The sequence below is a fragment of the Hippoglossus hippoglossus genome, chromosome 16 (assembly GCF_009819705.1).
Source record: "Hippoglossus hippoglossus isolate fHipHip1 chromosome 16, fHipHip1.pri, whole genome shotgun sequence".
NCBI classification, from domain to species: Eukaryota; Metazoa; Chordata; class Actinopteri; order Pleuronectiformes; family Pleuronectidae; genus Hippoglossus; species Hippoglossus hippoglossus.
The window spans coordinates 3,926,265-3,943,095 of record NC_047166.1 but is presented as its reverse complement, the minus strand read 5'-3'; the positions used below and the strand labels follow the sequence as shown (position 1 = coordinate 3,943,095).

The following is a 16,831-nucleotide window of genomic DNA, read 5'->3' as shown; positions in this document are numbered from 1 at the left end:
ACGAAGACCTGAATAAGGCCAGATCACATTAAGAATAATCAGGTCAGGTAGAGTCCTGTTATAATAGTGAGGGTCTCTTATCCCTGTGTTAATATGTATAATACTCAAAAGGATCCAAGCCGACCTGCTATTACCTCCTGCCTCCTGCCATCATTACAGCAGGGGAAACGTGTTCTTTAGAGGCGAGCTGGAAGGTGTGAACTGTGAAGTGCAGGTACAAGTTAAATGTATTTCTGCTCATTAGTCGGTGGTGAGCACATTTTGAATTTGGGTCTATAATTTCGAATCGGGTGTTTCGGGTTGAGTCTGACGTTTGTAAAAATGATTTTCGACAGATTGGTTTCATAAGACTTTTACTCTGAAAGAGCCTCTGCTGATCCGTCCACTACCTCCTGTCTGACTTTGACTGATGTAATTGGTGTAAATAATGATAAAGTTAATTTGGGATTGAGATGTAGGATCTCGGTCCTGACACGACTGTGATCTGTTTATGCTTTTAGCTCAAATTGACATCTTGTTTATTACTCTGGCTCAAGCAAATAAAAGCTTTGAACCTCAAAGATGTAATGATCAGAAAGGATCCTGTCAACGCGGAGCAGAAGCTGCAAAATCAAATTTTCAAAGCAACAACTAATTCATACCTGTTACAAAAATATACACATCCTCAGTTTTCTTTGTTATGTTTAAAGTGGCAATTAGGTTTAAAAAACAATCTTTTATTGTCACTCCGCTCCTAGCATTCTGTGACAAGCTGCTGTTAAACGTCTGCAGCCCGACAGCCGTGTGCCGGCACTTTTAGCCATGTGCTCGATTAGCTGAAATCCAGTTGTAAACAAACATCGTGTTCCTCTGGACCTTCAGACGAGGTGACGCGCTGAACAAAGCCATTTCAGTTTGGGAGACAACTTAGTTTATATTCTGCATGGAGGCAATGGAGCCCTGAGAGACACATGTTCATGCTTTAGATGTTCTGACTCAGTATTTGATGTTAGAATCCACATCTCGCCATTTATTTATAAAGACAATTACCATTTCTCTTTCTCTCTCTCTCTCAGTCCTCCCTCCCTTTCTGTTCCATCTCTGCTTCCAGCTGGGCACAAACTGACAAAACCTTCAGCTTGGCATTTGCAAAGCGGCCCCTTACCTTCTTGACGTAGCCCTGGATGAGCTCGGGGGTGGGCACCTGCCCGGCAGTCAGACACTCCTCCAGCTGCAGTTTGTACGGTGGGCCCGCCGGCTGGCTCCTTTCCGCCCTGCAGGCACCACAGCGGGGGAGAGAGGACAATGAGTTTTCAGCCTGTCAGCCTGCTGGACTCAGGGTGCCCATGCATTAACCCGCACACGTTCATGAACCCTCTCAAATCATAACATTATATACATTAAGCATCTGTGAACAGTTTGCTATTCACACACAAATCTATAATGCAAAAATAACCCCCTATCAACAAATTACACTGCCTCCAGAAGCTTTGTTAATGTTAGTGGTGCCCCGTGGGAGGCGGGGGGGGGAAATACAATAAAACACTTAAGTGAGACAAAGATCCACACGGATGAAAGCAAACACATGGGGAGAACAGAGAGCAGGAAATTCAATGCAGCCGCCCCCTTCCCCTCCCTCAGCCCTCACCGCTGAGGCCATCAGTATTTTCTGAGCCGGGAGAATCTATTTATATGCTGCTGTATTTTCCCATTCTGTCCTCTGGAGGAAATCCCAGAGCGAGCCCCGGGGAGACTAATGCCCCAGCTTCCACCTCTCAGCTTCTCATCCTGTTGACAAGGCGAAGGAGCCTCACACACCCTTTCCCTCAGTGTGCGTGCAGCTACAGTAATGCCTGTGTGTGTACATGTGTGCGAGGCTGTGTGCGCGAGTGCTCTGCGTGAGCTCTGACTTTACACGGACACCTGATGTGCAAGAGGCTAAAAGATGCATGCGTGCAAGCTGGTGTCTGTGTGACAGGCTGTTTTTTCACCTTCCAGTTTCACGGGAAGAGTTTGTCCCTAATGCATTATCACAGGGATTCTTTTCCCACTGTCACTGGATGCAGATTGAGCCGTTTGTGTATCAGCTACTAACAACTTGTGGAAATAGAAAGAAAACAAGTCTTGCATCCTGAAGGTGTTCAGGGTGTAACATCTCCAAAAATACAAATGCATAAATAAAACAACAGATTAAAGCTGTTTTTACATGACTCATCCAACGATACTTGATATGTGTTGTCAATTCTGATATTGTAGTTACATATATTTTAAATAAAATGAATAGAATAATGTTTTTCATGAGTCTCAGGCAGCTTTAAAACTTGTTATTATGGTTCCGACTAAACTGAAAAGTCCAAAGTTGCAGACCAAACAAGGCAGGTGTGAAAGAACCATAGAAAACAAGCACATGAAGTGTTAATGAGCTTTAGGGGAGCTGGTGGTTGGATTTGTTTTATTGAACCTGTGGATAATGTTTTACCTCCTTTATGCTGCTACATATTTAGCTTCGGATATAAAAATCAATCTCATCATCTCAGAAAGAAAGAAATTCATAAACGCTTTCAAGAAAATTCGTTTCATATTTTTACATGTTGTTATATTTTATATACTTAAACTTGCACGAACACACCACAGCAAATTCCTTGCATGTGTAAACCTACTTGGCAATAAACCCCGATTCTGATTTGTTGTTTTTCGCATGAAATGCACATTTCATGTTCACGTGGTTACTTCCACTAGACGGATTTAGAAATGAAATGGTTAAAAGCGATGTCACAGGGGAGTTATCTCGACTGTTAGTCCCGACAAAAACACGAGTCCATGCTTTTCCCATGATGCAACTCAATAGCCTCTTTCATTAAGCCCTCCCTGCCTGGTTAACACCCATCTTTCAAACTTTAAGCCCCTCGCTTGTCACACAGGCTTTCCCTTACAAAAGTGCACTCTTAAAAAAGTGCAGTCTCCAGGCCCCTGGAGTGGCTCTTTAAAGTTTTCCCAAACTGATAGAGTCTGTAGACAAAGACTCGTCTACACTACACTCACAGGGATCCCCAGAGCAAAGTGAGCGTCTTTACATCTTCTCACTGTGTCTCTCTGTTGGGCCTCACCTGTTTTTTTTCTGTCTGTGTTGTCAGAATACGTCTGTATTGTTCTTTATTGTGTGAGTGAAAACAAATAAATCAGAATCCCACAGTTTGAAAGTCATCGCGGGATTTACTCTAAATCCAGACCTGAGTCTTTCTGTCAGTCTTCACGGAACAATTAATGACCCTGACTCATATCACTGCACCCTCATCATCACCACCACCTGACTCCACTGTCGGTGACACGCGTCGCTTTGCGTCCATCACTGTCGCAGGAACTGGGCCGACTGACTTCACACACTCCAGCTGAGAGTCGGCGCTCCTCGTTTTTCACACTGTCGTTTACTTTCCTCACATTATAAATGATCCCAGTTGCACAATAGACCTTATACAGCATGTTTGGGTAATGCTCTGTTCAGGGGTCTGCAGGTGCCCCCCCCCCCCCCAGGTGCTGCAAATTAACAGGCAGCTTCAAAGGATAATAAAATGATTCATAACGATAGGAATTTATTTTGGGGAAGGAATTAAAACTCATCGTTCATAATCTACTAATACAATGAAAGTAATTCAGAGCTTCACAGAGAGATTTTTAATTTAAAAACTGGCACTTAAGCGTGATAATTTGCCGTCATTTTGTGCGGTAAAAAAAAATATTTTTAGCACGGAGATGTTGTCACATCTTTTCAGACGGTGAATAAATCTTTTTGGGGAGTGAAGCTGAATGGAGGGAGACTTCAGCTGGCAGAGCATCAGAGAGGAGGAGAGAGCTGCCGGAGCACAACCATTCAAACGGTGCACTCGGTCCTGGGGGGAGGCCTCGGGTTAAAAATAGCAGCCGCATCACCTGCAGTCCATCTTCTCTGTGTGAAACGGTGACTTTTCATGCAGCGTGCGGCGCTGGCTGTCAACCTCGGAGGCCTCGCGTGGTTAGACGGGTGTCAAATGCCTGCCCGCCCGCCCCCCCCCCCCCCCACCTGGCGCCCCCTCCTGGGTGAATACACCTGCTAGACTGCATCCCCTCTTGCCTGCTCACAGATGGGTCACATGCTTTGTTTCGCTGTAGAACATCTTGTGTTGGACTAATCACTCCCCCTGGAGCTGAACGTTCACATGGTAACTGTGCATTACCTGATAATGGCTTGCTTAGGGATCTGCTTTATCTGTGAGGCGGCTCCATCATTTGTAAACGCGCATCCAATTTGTGTTTATTGGGGTATGAAAAGGGACCGTGGTGACATATTACTTTTTTTACAGTGGAACTACGAAGAAAGATTTTATTTGAATCTTGAGATGTTTGCTTGTTAGAGAAATTTATCTTGGTCTTTCTGTTAATTGATTTTCTACGGATGCTGCTCTTGTACTCGTCTGCTCATCACTCATGCTAACGACCACTGCTGGAGACTTTGAGATTTGGTACAAAAGTAAGAAGTTGGTTCTACAACTGTGACTCTGTGATTCTGTACTAAACAGTATCAGGAATGGAATTCATGTTCGAACATAAACCAAAGCTATTTACAAAAAGAAAAACTTTGACCTGCTCATGGTTCTGAATGAAATGTCAGATTGTCTTACAGAATAAGTGAAAACTCTTGGTGGCACTAAAGAGTCAAGGCATCTCCAGACTCTTTGAATTTATCTTGTCGGGATTATTCATCAATTTTCACACCAATCAATCCAAAAGCTGTCAAGATATTTGCCTAAAAAACCCAAATTCCAACATGACAAAGGTATAAATTCACCTGAATCCTTAGGAAACCACAGAAGTCTGTAAAGAAATGACACAGCTCTTTAGAAATATCTCTGCTGAGACCAAACAGACCAGACTGACCGACGCTGACTCAGAGGCACAATTAACTCAGCCTTGAAATTGTTCAAATGTCACGTCATTTTCATCAATACTCAGAGAACCAACCACCTACTGACTTGCAATTACCTCACAAAGGCATTACTCAGACGGGCTTTCAAAGACTTCAGCACTAACGACCCGCTCCTTCTCTCACGGCTTCTGAAAATCACACGTGCGTCACTTCTCATGCACGGGACCGTATTCAACAGGACACAAGGAGTCAGACCAGATGTGTTTTCAGACGTAGTCGTTGCCTGACGGTGACAAAAGTGCACATCCGGTAAAACATTATAAATCATTACTTTGACGCCACCCGTCTCAGAAAATGACTTGAAAGGAGGTGAATCGCACTCATCTGATAAAAGCTTTTCTTTTCTTCTCTTCCAGGAAGAAAGTCTGCAGCTGAACGCAATTATTCAAATTGTCGTCAATGAACTTCGGTGAAAAATGTTAATTCGCTCCTGTTCTTTTGGAATCAGGAACAAAGTTGTGTCAGATATCTCACGATCGCTATGACGACAGAGAGCATCTAAACTCCTGTTTCGCACTCTGTCATCACGGAGCTTTAATGACATAGAGCACCTCCTCTTATGGCCCATTTTCACACATTCATGAATAATTTCACCACAGCCAGTCCCTCTAATGGTTTTTTTGAGTCTGCACCTTTATTTTTCCACCATCTCCATCACCTCTCTCTCTCTCTCTCTCTCTCTCTCTCTCTCCACCCGTCTCCTCCCTCTCAGCCCATCTCTCTTCCTGAGCACACAGGAGCGCCTTGCAATTACCCAATAATGATGAATATATCCCATCAGACATTGCCTGCTGAACTGTAACCCTATTCCATTGCAAACCAAATTGAACACAGGGAAAATTTGACAGTTGACATTTAAAATTTTCAAACGGTCCAATCCATTCTGTCCGCAGTGCAGTTTTTTTTTCTTCCTCTTCTTCTTGTAACCGGGAGACGGTCGCCGCCAGTGACAAATTGCCGTCAAAAGGTTTTTCTAAAGTTATAACCCACTTAACCGGATGTGTCAGGCGGGTGACAGTGTTTTAACATGTACAGATGACATGCCGCTGTACGTACACAACCTCTGTGTAGTTCCAGACTGTGCACGGGCTCCTGCAGCATCAACCCCTCCATGTTAAGTGCCTTGTTGGCTGAGCCCTTCACTCTGAGGCTTATACTTTAGAGACTGGGACTGGGATTGTGTCCACACGCAGACTGTGCATGTTAAATAAAGACGCGTTTACAGCTGCTGTTCACCAGTCGGCTCCTCCACCTTGATTTTTCGTTTTTGTTTTTTCCGTACAGTCATGAAAAGAAGTTGCTTTTGGACGGACGGATGAATGGCTGCTCGCTGTCATGCGTTCAGTCCCATTCGCCGCATACCGCCCCACAACTGCCTCCTCGTTTCTCTTTTGATTCCAAGGGTCTGACAGCAAAAAGGCTCAGGAGAGGAGAGGCTTTGCTTGTCTTATTTCTCTTCCTTCATTTTTCCCCCTGCAGATTTTGGATTCCCCTGGGCCGGTGCTGTTGCGAGCAGCTGTCTCCACGGTGACAGACGCCGGAGATAAAGCCCGGGCCCTGCTTTTGGCCGGTGCCATGAAAGGACCATACACTCCTCTGCCCTTTTCACTCAATATCTCTCTCTCTCTCCTTTTAAAAAAAAAAAATCCCATTCAGCCTCCTTCTGTGTTCCCAGCTCTCTCCACCCAGCTGTGATTTTCATTTTTGCCCCCCCCCCCCCTTCGTGGCGTCTTTTTCTCCGGAGCAAGGCAAGTGTGTCTTAAAAAAGAAGAAGAACGATATGCAGTCCATTCAGCTGCAGCCTATTCATGCAGAATCAATATTTCCGCGGTCCGGTTTTGCCGCGGTGAACAGCGACCGGGCTGTTTGCACGGATGTATGTGCGCGAGGAAAGTGAACCTGAGGTGTTCTACACAACAGCATGGGAGGTGATTACTAATGGAAACAATCTGCGGCGAGGGAAGCGAGATAAGGCGCTCGGCATTTCAACTACACGACCTTCCGAAATGTGGTCGCTGGTTTTTCTTTTCTCACCCCACAATAGGTGCAATCCAGTCCTAGCGTTTGTCTACACATTTACAATAAAGTTATAAGGATCTATGGAAAAGTAAAAGTCACGTTCGTTTTAGGAATAAGATAATGTCGGACTCAGAGGAAGTTCAGAGACTTTCTCTCCTGGTTAAATTGATGAATGGACTGAATTTACATATATGCGTTAAAGTCTAAACGACCTCTAAAAGTGCTTTTCAGTACAAGTCACGTTCATCCACTGACGCACACATTCATACATCTCATCTATGCACAATTTTGCCATCTCACACCGTTCACACACACGGCACACGCCACCCATTTGTTTGTGAACCGCTGTGACCTGCACCCATTGGATGGTGCCAGCTGTCAATCACACGGTATCTATGCCCCCGTGCATACGGTGCTTTGTCGTCTATTTGACTCAAAACTGGAAAATAATTCACAAAATGAACATCATGCAGTTATGAAAAAACGACTTGAAACTAAAGATTGAGAAGAAAATATTTCCTGACTTTATAAAGCAAGTGAAAAGTTGAGTCATTTTCTCATAGATTTCTAGAATCAGACTTTCTGACAACCAGTGAAGTTTCCCTATGCTGGTCGTCTACATTGGCTTCACTTTCCAGAGTATACGTCTATATTTCAGTTAAAAAAACATCCAATCAGCAAACTTAAAATGCTCGTAAACAAAAGTGAAAACAAAAACTCCACAGATTTCTCTTATGACACCTCGACGTCGTGATACCTGCTCGAGCGTCTTCTCCTGTCAAACTGTCACTCAGGATCAAACACCTCCACTCCACTCCACAGCCCTAAAACACTCAGAGAGGAGTCGAGCCCATGGCCACTGTTGCGTGTCCCCCCCCCCCCCCCATCTCTGTCTCCATAGCAGCTGATAAAAACACCTCAGGGTCCATGTGGATCAGAAAGGGCAAATTCCCTCGTTAAAAAAAACAGGGTGAATGTGAAGTGGAGCCTGTTTGTGGAATACTGATGCATCAGGGTTAATCGTGTGATGTTGTCATATCTTATACTTGTAATAAAGACAGTTGATGAAAACACCAACTGATCCAAAAGTCTTTCAAAACTCGCCCATTGAATGAAAGTCAAATGCAAAAACCTGCTCAATCCTATCTTGCATACTTTTTGGCACGTGTTATTTTAACTACATCATATTATCATGAGTTGATCATGACCACAATCTTAATTTAACCTTAACTAAGTCGTTTTAAAAGCCAAAACGTAATAACCAGACCTTCACCATAGAAATGACAGATTAAGAGTTATTTAAGGACTTGATGTAATGGAGTAATATATATTTTTTCATCTTTTAAATCTGAACTTGAGCTTTAAATGAACAGACCGTCCTGATGAACCAAGTTTTCCTGTCTGAATCGCAGCCGTCAGGTGATTGACAGTAAACAGGAAACATCGCAACGCCTTGCAGCGCTCAACTCTGGCACAATTACAGTAAATAAGGATAAAAGTGAAAGTCTGAAATTAAGTTGTCATGTTTTTTCCGTGATGAATGATCTCACGCTGCGGTGAAGTTGTTTCTCTCGCTGTAAGACAAGAAGAAGCCGGTGCACGGTTTCTTCTGAGGGGAGTTTCTCCAACAAACACCAGCAGGGGGAACAGACACAGAAATGTTTAGACACTTGGCTCTAACCTGAAAACAAATCTTCCTCAGGACATAAGTTTTGCTTTCCCCCTCACAGGAATTTCAATTATCACCAGAATCCATTTGTACAGACCAATTAATTTCCTTCCCTTCCTTTTTGACGGTTTTATTTTCAGCGCTCTTATCTTTCGTGCTTTTTGTTTTCTGCCCTGCTTGCATTGAAGTTATCATATTTTACTTTGAAACCTTACATTATCCTTTACAACTCTCCCACAGGGATCCCAAAAAGTTTCATCTTGTTTTATTTCATCTCAGATTCATCTCAATTCCCTCTGGCTCGTCCTTCGTCTCCCTCCTGGAGCTGACGCTTCTTTCTCGTTTCATTTTCTGAGAACAACACCAACAAAAAACCCTTTTCACAGTAATTCCGTCTTTACTTTTCATTTTATGTTCTTAGTGTCATTTTTCCAACATGATTTCTCTCTGGTTGCAGCAGAACTATCAGCGGCTCTGATTATTACACTCCTTACTCTCGGCTGCTTGTAATATCGGGTATTGGTTTTTTTTTGTTAATGCACTGTCGCTGTGGGGGAGAGCGTTAGCTAAAGGACTGAAATGTCAATGTAGATTAGCGGCAGCGTTGTCATGTTCATGCTCGGCACTGAGGAAATTACGGGAATGGTTTGTCGTTATTCAGAAATGTGCACTGACATCTGCAAAGGAGTTCCAGTCGAAAGATTTATCCACAACAATGTCATTCATATAAATATATATATATCTATTATATTAATAAATCATAATCTTAACACAACAAAGTTTGTGTGTAAATCTTATAAGAACAATTATAAAGAGGAGGAGCAATGGATCTTTTCCTGACACGTCACAGCAGACACACACGTCCATGCCCTGGACAGTGGTGGAGGAAGTACTCAACCATTTACCAGGCAAAAGTACAAGTGTTCTCATTGTTCTCAAGTAAAAAGTACCAAATTAACCTCTCTACTTGATTAAAAGTAGTACTTGCTTTTGAATATACTTAAAGTATTTGCACAATGTAGCCTTTTCTCTATTGCAGCGATCTACTAAATCTGCTGCAAGAGGTCGAGTGCTACTTGCCCACACTGAGTCAGAGCTGCAGACAGATCAGCCACTGGGCCTTCAAACCTTCTGACTGTCGTGGTTTTCACCTTAAGTGACGTTACAGTACGTGGTGCTGAATAAGCAGATCTGGTTTCACGACCCCTGGGGGCTTTCAAACACATTCTGGGTTTCCCCAAAGGCCACAGAGACGGATTCTGACCACACGACGAGCGAACTCCACCCTCCGCTGTCCATCACCGCTCCTCCGTGCCCTTCAGACACACTTGGAGCCGCTCCCAGTTGGCGCCGTGCCGCTCACTGAAGTGCACACCCACCCCCTGCAGCTGCCAGCACAGGGGGGGCTCGGTCACAGGGCTGGAGGGCAGATGTAGGGGGGGGGGCGGCCGTGGCTTTGGGCCATACAGCCGGTTTTGGCCGGAGCACTGAGGGGACTGGAGATGCAGGACTGAGATTATCGCTGACTCACATCCAATCCAGCTGCCCACAGGACAGCTCGCCGCGCCGCGAGCAGATGTTGTGACGCTTTGAAGCGAAAGGTTGAACAACTGATATGAAATGTTAAATGAACCGGGCTTAGGTGGATGTCAAGCTGGAAACATCTCTGCCTCCATGTATCCCCATGGAAAGAACTTGAAATATATAACGCAACGGCTGTAAACATGTTTAATTATGATATAAACCTTAAAAATCACCCACCAACCAGCCAGAATAGCAATTTGTGTCATTATACACATGAAGATAAAGAAAGATCAGATTCCCACGACATGTTTTTTTCTGCATAATGACACCAATTAAGGTACATTAGTAATCTCAGCATGTTTTTCTTAAGTGACTGTAATGGCTTCATCATCTTGTGATAACAAAGGTCGTGTTCCCGGGGGTCTCGCTGAGACATCTGGGGCCCCTGAAAGATGATGGCCGGGCCCCCACCTTTGTTAAGTAGAATGCATTACTTTTAATTAGGGACGTCTTCCTTTACTGGTCACAACCTGGGATTTCTCCCCCCAAAAAACCAGTGTGAGCAATGTAACATATTTGTTTATGATTTTTTTACTTTTCTAAAAGTCCGTCAAGTGACAGCTTTTTATATATTAATCAAATTCATAACATTTGGGTACAAAAGCATCTAAAAATGAGACTGAAAATCTATTCAAACCTGCACATTTTTCAATTCTTAAATACCACATGAGTACTTAAACATAAACATACAGTTAAATATCAAAAGTGTTGTGGCTCTTACCCGTCGTTGAGTCGGACCAGTATGGCCCGGTAGAGCTGGTGCGGCGGGCTGTTGGATTCTGGTCCACAGGGGTGGACGAACGGGTGAACCGCTGCCAGGACGAAACCCTGCTGGTAAAGCTCCTGCAGCTGACATGGCAGCTCCCGCACGGACGAGAGATGCAGAGTGGACGTCCCACCTGAGGGACACAGAGGAGACGTGTGTGTGAGACCAAACTGTTTGTGTTGCAGAATGATTTCTCTTGTTTGTTATTTCGAGGGATTCACACGGACACATGTTGCCCTGTGGACGTTCGTACATTCTCTCCAGGTCTTTCTGACATTCACATGATGGTGCAGAAATGGCACCACAGTGACCTTGACCTTTGACCCCTGGCCACCAATTGTTTTCGAAGGTTTGTGCCAAATTTGAAGAAAGTCCCACAAACAATTTCCTGAGATATCCCATTGATGCTTAAGTTGCAAGGATCAGATGAAATGATGCGAGAGCAAAACAGGAAGTGAAGATACTCTCCTGCTCTCCAACGTCATTTAACGTTTTCATTCTGAGAGTCGTCGAGAAATAAACATCCCTGAATATGGTTTGTTTTTGTCCTCTGTCATTTGTATTTCATCAGGCTGCATAAAGATTTGCAATTCAGATACCGACGGTGATTTTAGATTCAGTCCCAGTTTGTTTTCGCAATTAGCATCACGCGTTTTGCTCCATCCCCTCAATCTGGGAGTTAATAAGACGGGATCAAAATCCAATCAGAGCTGATTGCTCCGGCTCTGTATCACAGCAGCTCTCCACATTCTGACACTTACTTTGATTCCCTCCGAGCTGAACATGACTGTAGAGCGGACGAGGGCCTGACATTAATGAGCTGCAATCACCGAGTGGACGGCTGCTCTAAAAAAGCCAAGTTTTAGGGATAGAGTTGGTGTGAAAAGGTTGTTTCTCCACATGATATTCTCCCAGTCTCCCTCTGCAGGGGATGGGACCTGCCAGGAGCCACAAACAACTACTGTCAGGCAACATCAGCCAATCAGGGTGGTGGTTCAGGTCCAGGAATAGAAGCAATGAGATTAGAAGGTAATAAAGCGCTTAATGGTGGGAGGGACACGGGAGGGGAAGATGGAGGAAGAGGTCAGAAAAGGCGAGGAAGAGAGGGAAGAGAGGTAAAGTTAGAGACACGATGGTCGAGACGACGCTTGGCCCTGGATTCGTGGCGGCTGGGATCCCAGCAGCGCACTGTACGAGGTGACATTCACTGCAGGCCAAACAGCTGGGGTGCGTGGGAGAGCGCCAAGACAAAGAGCTGGATGCAGAGGGAGAGAGAGAGAGAGACCGGGGAGGGAGGGAGGAGGGGGTGGGGGGGGGAGGTCTGGTTGTCTGTACAAGCTGTCACAAGACGTGGGAAATGCGGCTGCGGCTAATTAGAGTCAATGAAACCACACAGAGCCAAAGGTTCGGATCTATGGGAAAAGTCAGAGTACAGAAGTTCAACGGGAGGTCGGGCGGAGGGCGAGCGTCGGACGGGTTTGACTGACACCAGGGAAGCTAACGCAACATCTGTGTTGTACATCTGGAAAATCTAAGTATTTCACACTGTAAATATGGCGATAATGATGATGGAATGAAAATCTGCAAGAATTGTTCATAATTTCAAGCTGTGTCAACACGAGGTCGTCGGGGGGGTAAATTCAGGTCAGTCGGTCTCAGTCTGACATCAGGCTGTTGTTGCTTGTTTGATGTTAATGGCTCCGCGATCTGCGTTACACGTGTGTATTTATTACAAACGCTCGGTACAGAGAAAGAGTTTTACAGCGAACACGCACAACATGTTGCTCTTTAAACATTAGTGATGGAGTCATTTACTCATTTTGGGCGCAGATACAAAGGGCGATTTTTTTTGTTTGGGACTTTTTGAAAGATTGCGCAGAGAATAATAATAATAATTCATGGATCTGGATGGAAAAGAATCAGGTACATTTAGAGAACCTGTGGAAACATCATAAAAAACTTGTTTTGTCTGGGCTGCTGTCAAAAACATGGCGGCCTCCGTAGAGAGGACCTGCTCCTGATGTAAATGTAAAGTTATAAAGGGTAAAGAAAACAACAACTTAGATGATCACACACGAGTGAAAACATCTCTAGAATTATTTTATATTCTATTTACGCCAATAGATCCCTTTCACATGAATCATTTTGCATGGAATCTGTCTTTCTCTCCCCTTTGCCCCCTTCATTCATTCTTTGCAGCCAATCAGCAGCCGCCCCTGAGATGTAGAGGGAGCTGATTCAGTTCATCCCGACTCTTCCTTCCAGGCAAAAATTCCAGAGGTTCATTATGAAACCACTGAAGAAGCAGAGGAGAAGAAAGAGAAGGAGAAGAAGAAGGAGAAGAAGATGCTGTCCCCTCAGGGTGAGTGAGCGCTTGGGCTAAAAATACTCAAATTTCTCAATCACGCTCTGTCCTATTGCGCCGTAATGCAGGAGCCTCAGAAGTTACAAGGCATGAAGACATTAAAACAAAGAAATAGGTCGCCATTGCAAACTGCTTAAACGTATTCGTCCCCCCCCCCCTTCCACTCCTCCCCCCTGCCTGCTCCCTCTCCTCCCCCTCCCTCCACCAGTGCCTGCCTGTGGAAATGGAATTAATCCTTCTGTGATCTGTGATTTTGTTTTTTTCCTACGTTCCCTCTTCGTCTCGGAGCAACATAAACACGCCGTCCTTCCCCCCCCAGAGGGAAGCGATTGCGTGTGCGCACGGTTCACGAGGCGGTAGATATTAAGTGGAAAATGAAACCGTCTTTGCTTGCTCTCTCATCCCCTTAGTTGAGATGAGTAAATAAGGAATGGTTTCAATTAGGCGGTGGGAACACAGCCGCTGGCGACTTAAGTTGGCTTTAATCGCTGTGTGAGCTGGTATTAATTTTATCCAGAGGCCCTTTAAATACACAGGCTGTGCATTTATTTATCAAACCAATTTTTTATTTGTCATGCTGCCTCCGGAGCAGAGTGTTGCCCGGTGCTAAGTTTTTTCCCGAACCTCTCGTTGTTGTAAAGATGTTTACTCTACCCTAAAATCTTGTTATCCACGGAGAATCGCTTTGTTCGGCGTAGATGAAAGCAAATCAGCTGCCGTGGAAGCGCCGCACGTGTCAGCGCTGAGGTGCTGTGCTGAGAATATTAAGGCCTTTGAAGGAGCCGGGTAAACCTTACGTGGCGAACCGGCAGCCAATTACTTCACTTCGACTTTTTTGTTTACCCTGGAAGAAGGTTCTCGCACATATCAACAGAAGAGGCCTTAAACTTGCAAGGAGCAAATCGCTTCGTGACAAAGAGGCTTCGGGCTGACAACTACCAAATTGGTTTTCTGGAAAATTGTGTAAGTGAAGACCAATCAAACGGACGACACCACTAAACACAGGGGGGGAGCTAAAGTGGGGCCATGTATGAAATGAACGCACGGAGAGGGAGCGATGCTAACGGGAAGAGGCGCGACCAGCTAGTCACTAGTTTGTGGTGGATCACAGGTCAAGGGTCAGAACAACTGTTGTGTCGTGTGAGTATAAAGAGTTTGTTTATGATTAAATCTCTGCAGATAGATTCAGGCCAGAAAACCCTGAAGCCACCGCTGCTGCACAAAGAGCGGTTCACATGTTCATTCAAAGTTCAGTGAAGCTCAGCTCAGGACGCACAACCTGAACTGAACTGTTGCTGTGAATGAGCTGAGATGAGTCCGCTGGAGAACTGCTTCCCTGTTTATTGAAAGTTTATTAGTATTGAACGTGTTGTGTGTCTAAATTTGACACTGCACTTTCTTGGGTCCTTCACAACACTGCTGCCGAGTGTGGGGACGATTAAATCATTAGTGGATAAATTAATAATTAGTGTTTACGGTGAAGTGAAGATGTCTATTTTCTCAATTCAAGTTCTATTTGTTTGTCTATTTTCTTCCTATTTTTAGCTATTTCTAATCAAGTTTATGGTTAAACTTTAAAGTATCAAGCCGCAATTACATTTCTTTGTAATAAGAGTCATTGCCGATATTTATTTTAATATATGTGTATTTATGACAGCAGTCCCAGCAATGATATTGTATCGTATATATCATATTGTATCATAAAGCTTGAATCATATCGGAAATGTTTCACTCTACAATATCTGTACCTCTACTTTCCGTCACATTGTATGAACTTCATCAGCCGACATTGATGTTTCCAAGGTCAAGACTGAAGATTAAACCTCAGCTTTGACTGTAAACCTGCATGGATGAGAAGTCCTGAAAGAAATGAATATGATTCCATGACAAGTTGATGAATTCCATCGGCTAACGAGGATCATGCAACACGACTGAAAGCTCCGGACCAGCTGCTAAATGGACGTTTGGGTGGAGAGTGGGGAGATCACTGAAAACGGAACGAGGCTGTTTGAGTAAGTGAAAGGAAAAGAGTTTCTAAAAATAATAAGACGATGAATGCAGAAGAATAAAGTGAATGATATAAAACTAAATATAGTTCTCAAATACTGCGGGTAAACAGTTGAGGTGGATAGATTGTGTGTGTGTGTGTGTGTGTGTGTGTGTGTGTGTGTGTGTGTGTGTGTGTGTGTGTGTGTGTGTACAAAGCAGAAGCATCAACATTCAGTTCACAGTGAAGATGTAAACATGCAGTTTTTAATATGCATGCCTGAGAGGGTTCATCTCAGCAGAATAAATAATAAACAACCGTCCCATTTATTCCTCTGGCCCTCCACACACGGCCACACATCTTTAACTGACTCATCACATGGAATCAGAAGTGGCCCCTCGTTCCACGTGTGTCTCACTTCTGGACGAAATCCATTTATGATTCAACAGACTCGTATTTACACAAACAAAATCTGATCGCAAGTCTGTCGGTGTTTTCCTGCCCCCGTGAATAATTCTGTACCGCAAATCTTTGCTGTTTTCCAATCACACAAAGACGACAGAGCAGAGATCAGGGGGAGGAGAAGGAAAGGACGGGAAATAAAAGAGTTTTATGGAGAACAAAGAAAGAAGAAGAAAGAAAGAAGATACAGAAAATATTTGTTTATCACTCGAGCAACTGACACAAACACAAATGAATGAGACATATGTTGCTGATGTTGCCCTGATCAGAGATGAGACAATCACATACGACACCTCACAACATTTCTACGGCAGAAAGACCTGGAACTCAGGAGATGATTTCAAATGATTTCAGTACCATCACGACCTATTATCACAGAGGTGAGACCCTGGAAGTGGCTCCTGTTTCATACACACCACACACTGACTCGCTTTTTAACACGTCCACGATCTGTCGAGGCTGCATTTTAAAACTTCTTCCAACTCATCTTCAAAACCTGAAATCAGCAGGTGTTCAGAGTGAAAGCTGTTCTTCATTAAAACAAATCAAGGGGCTGTGCTGGTGGACGCATGTTGCTTCAGGCTGCAAAATACAGAACATACAAACCAAAAAGTGAAGTTAGAGAAACAGAGTCACGAGTGTGAAAACGGCAAAAACAGTCTATAAATACAGTGTTTGCATGTATTTCACTGGGCCTGTGCTGCAGCTGGCAAGATGTGCTATGAGTCAGCAAAGTGTCCCTAACACCTGACGTCCAATCTGCTTAAGACACTGAGCTGAGTGTAAATTAGTTAAAATGCAAATCTGTGACATTATTGGCAGCTCATCTCTCTGCAGGGACCCCTCTCCCCACACGCCACTAATCATGGTCTCCCAGATAAGTACAGAATGACGTGAAGATAAAGGCTCCGTGACTCTGAAGCTTGCAGTTCGAATCCTTCCAACAAAAAAAAAAAAAACGCTTAGAAAAAGAAAGAAATAGAAGCACTGTTCCCTGTCTGAGACAGTCTGCCCTTGAGCAGGGCACAAAAGCCCCAAAC

The 16,831-nt window shown here is 44.2% G+C and overlaps 1 protein-coding gene across 1 annotated transcript in view; it reads right to left on the bottom strand.

The window, feature by feature from the left end:
• Positions 1–16,831, bottom strand: part of LOC117776258 (raftlin-like) — an 88,321-nt gene that overhangs the window by 37,161 nt on the left and 34,329 nt on the right. The window contains exons 3-4 of the mRNA XM_034610047.1: positions 10,933–11,110; positions 1,145–1,253 (exon numbers count right to left, since the gene is read on the bottom strand). Coding sequence (XP_034465938.1) covers positions 1,145–1,253; positions 10,933–11,110 — 287 coding nt within the window. The remainder of the gene's footprint in view (positions 1–1,144; positions 1,254–10,932; positions 11,111–16,831) is intronic.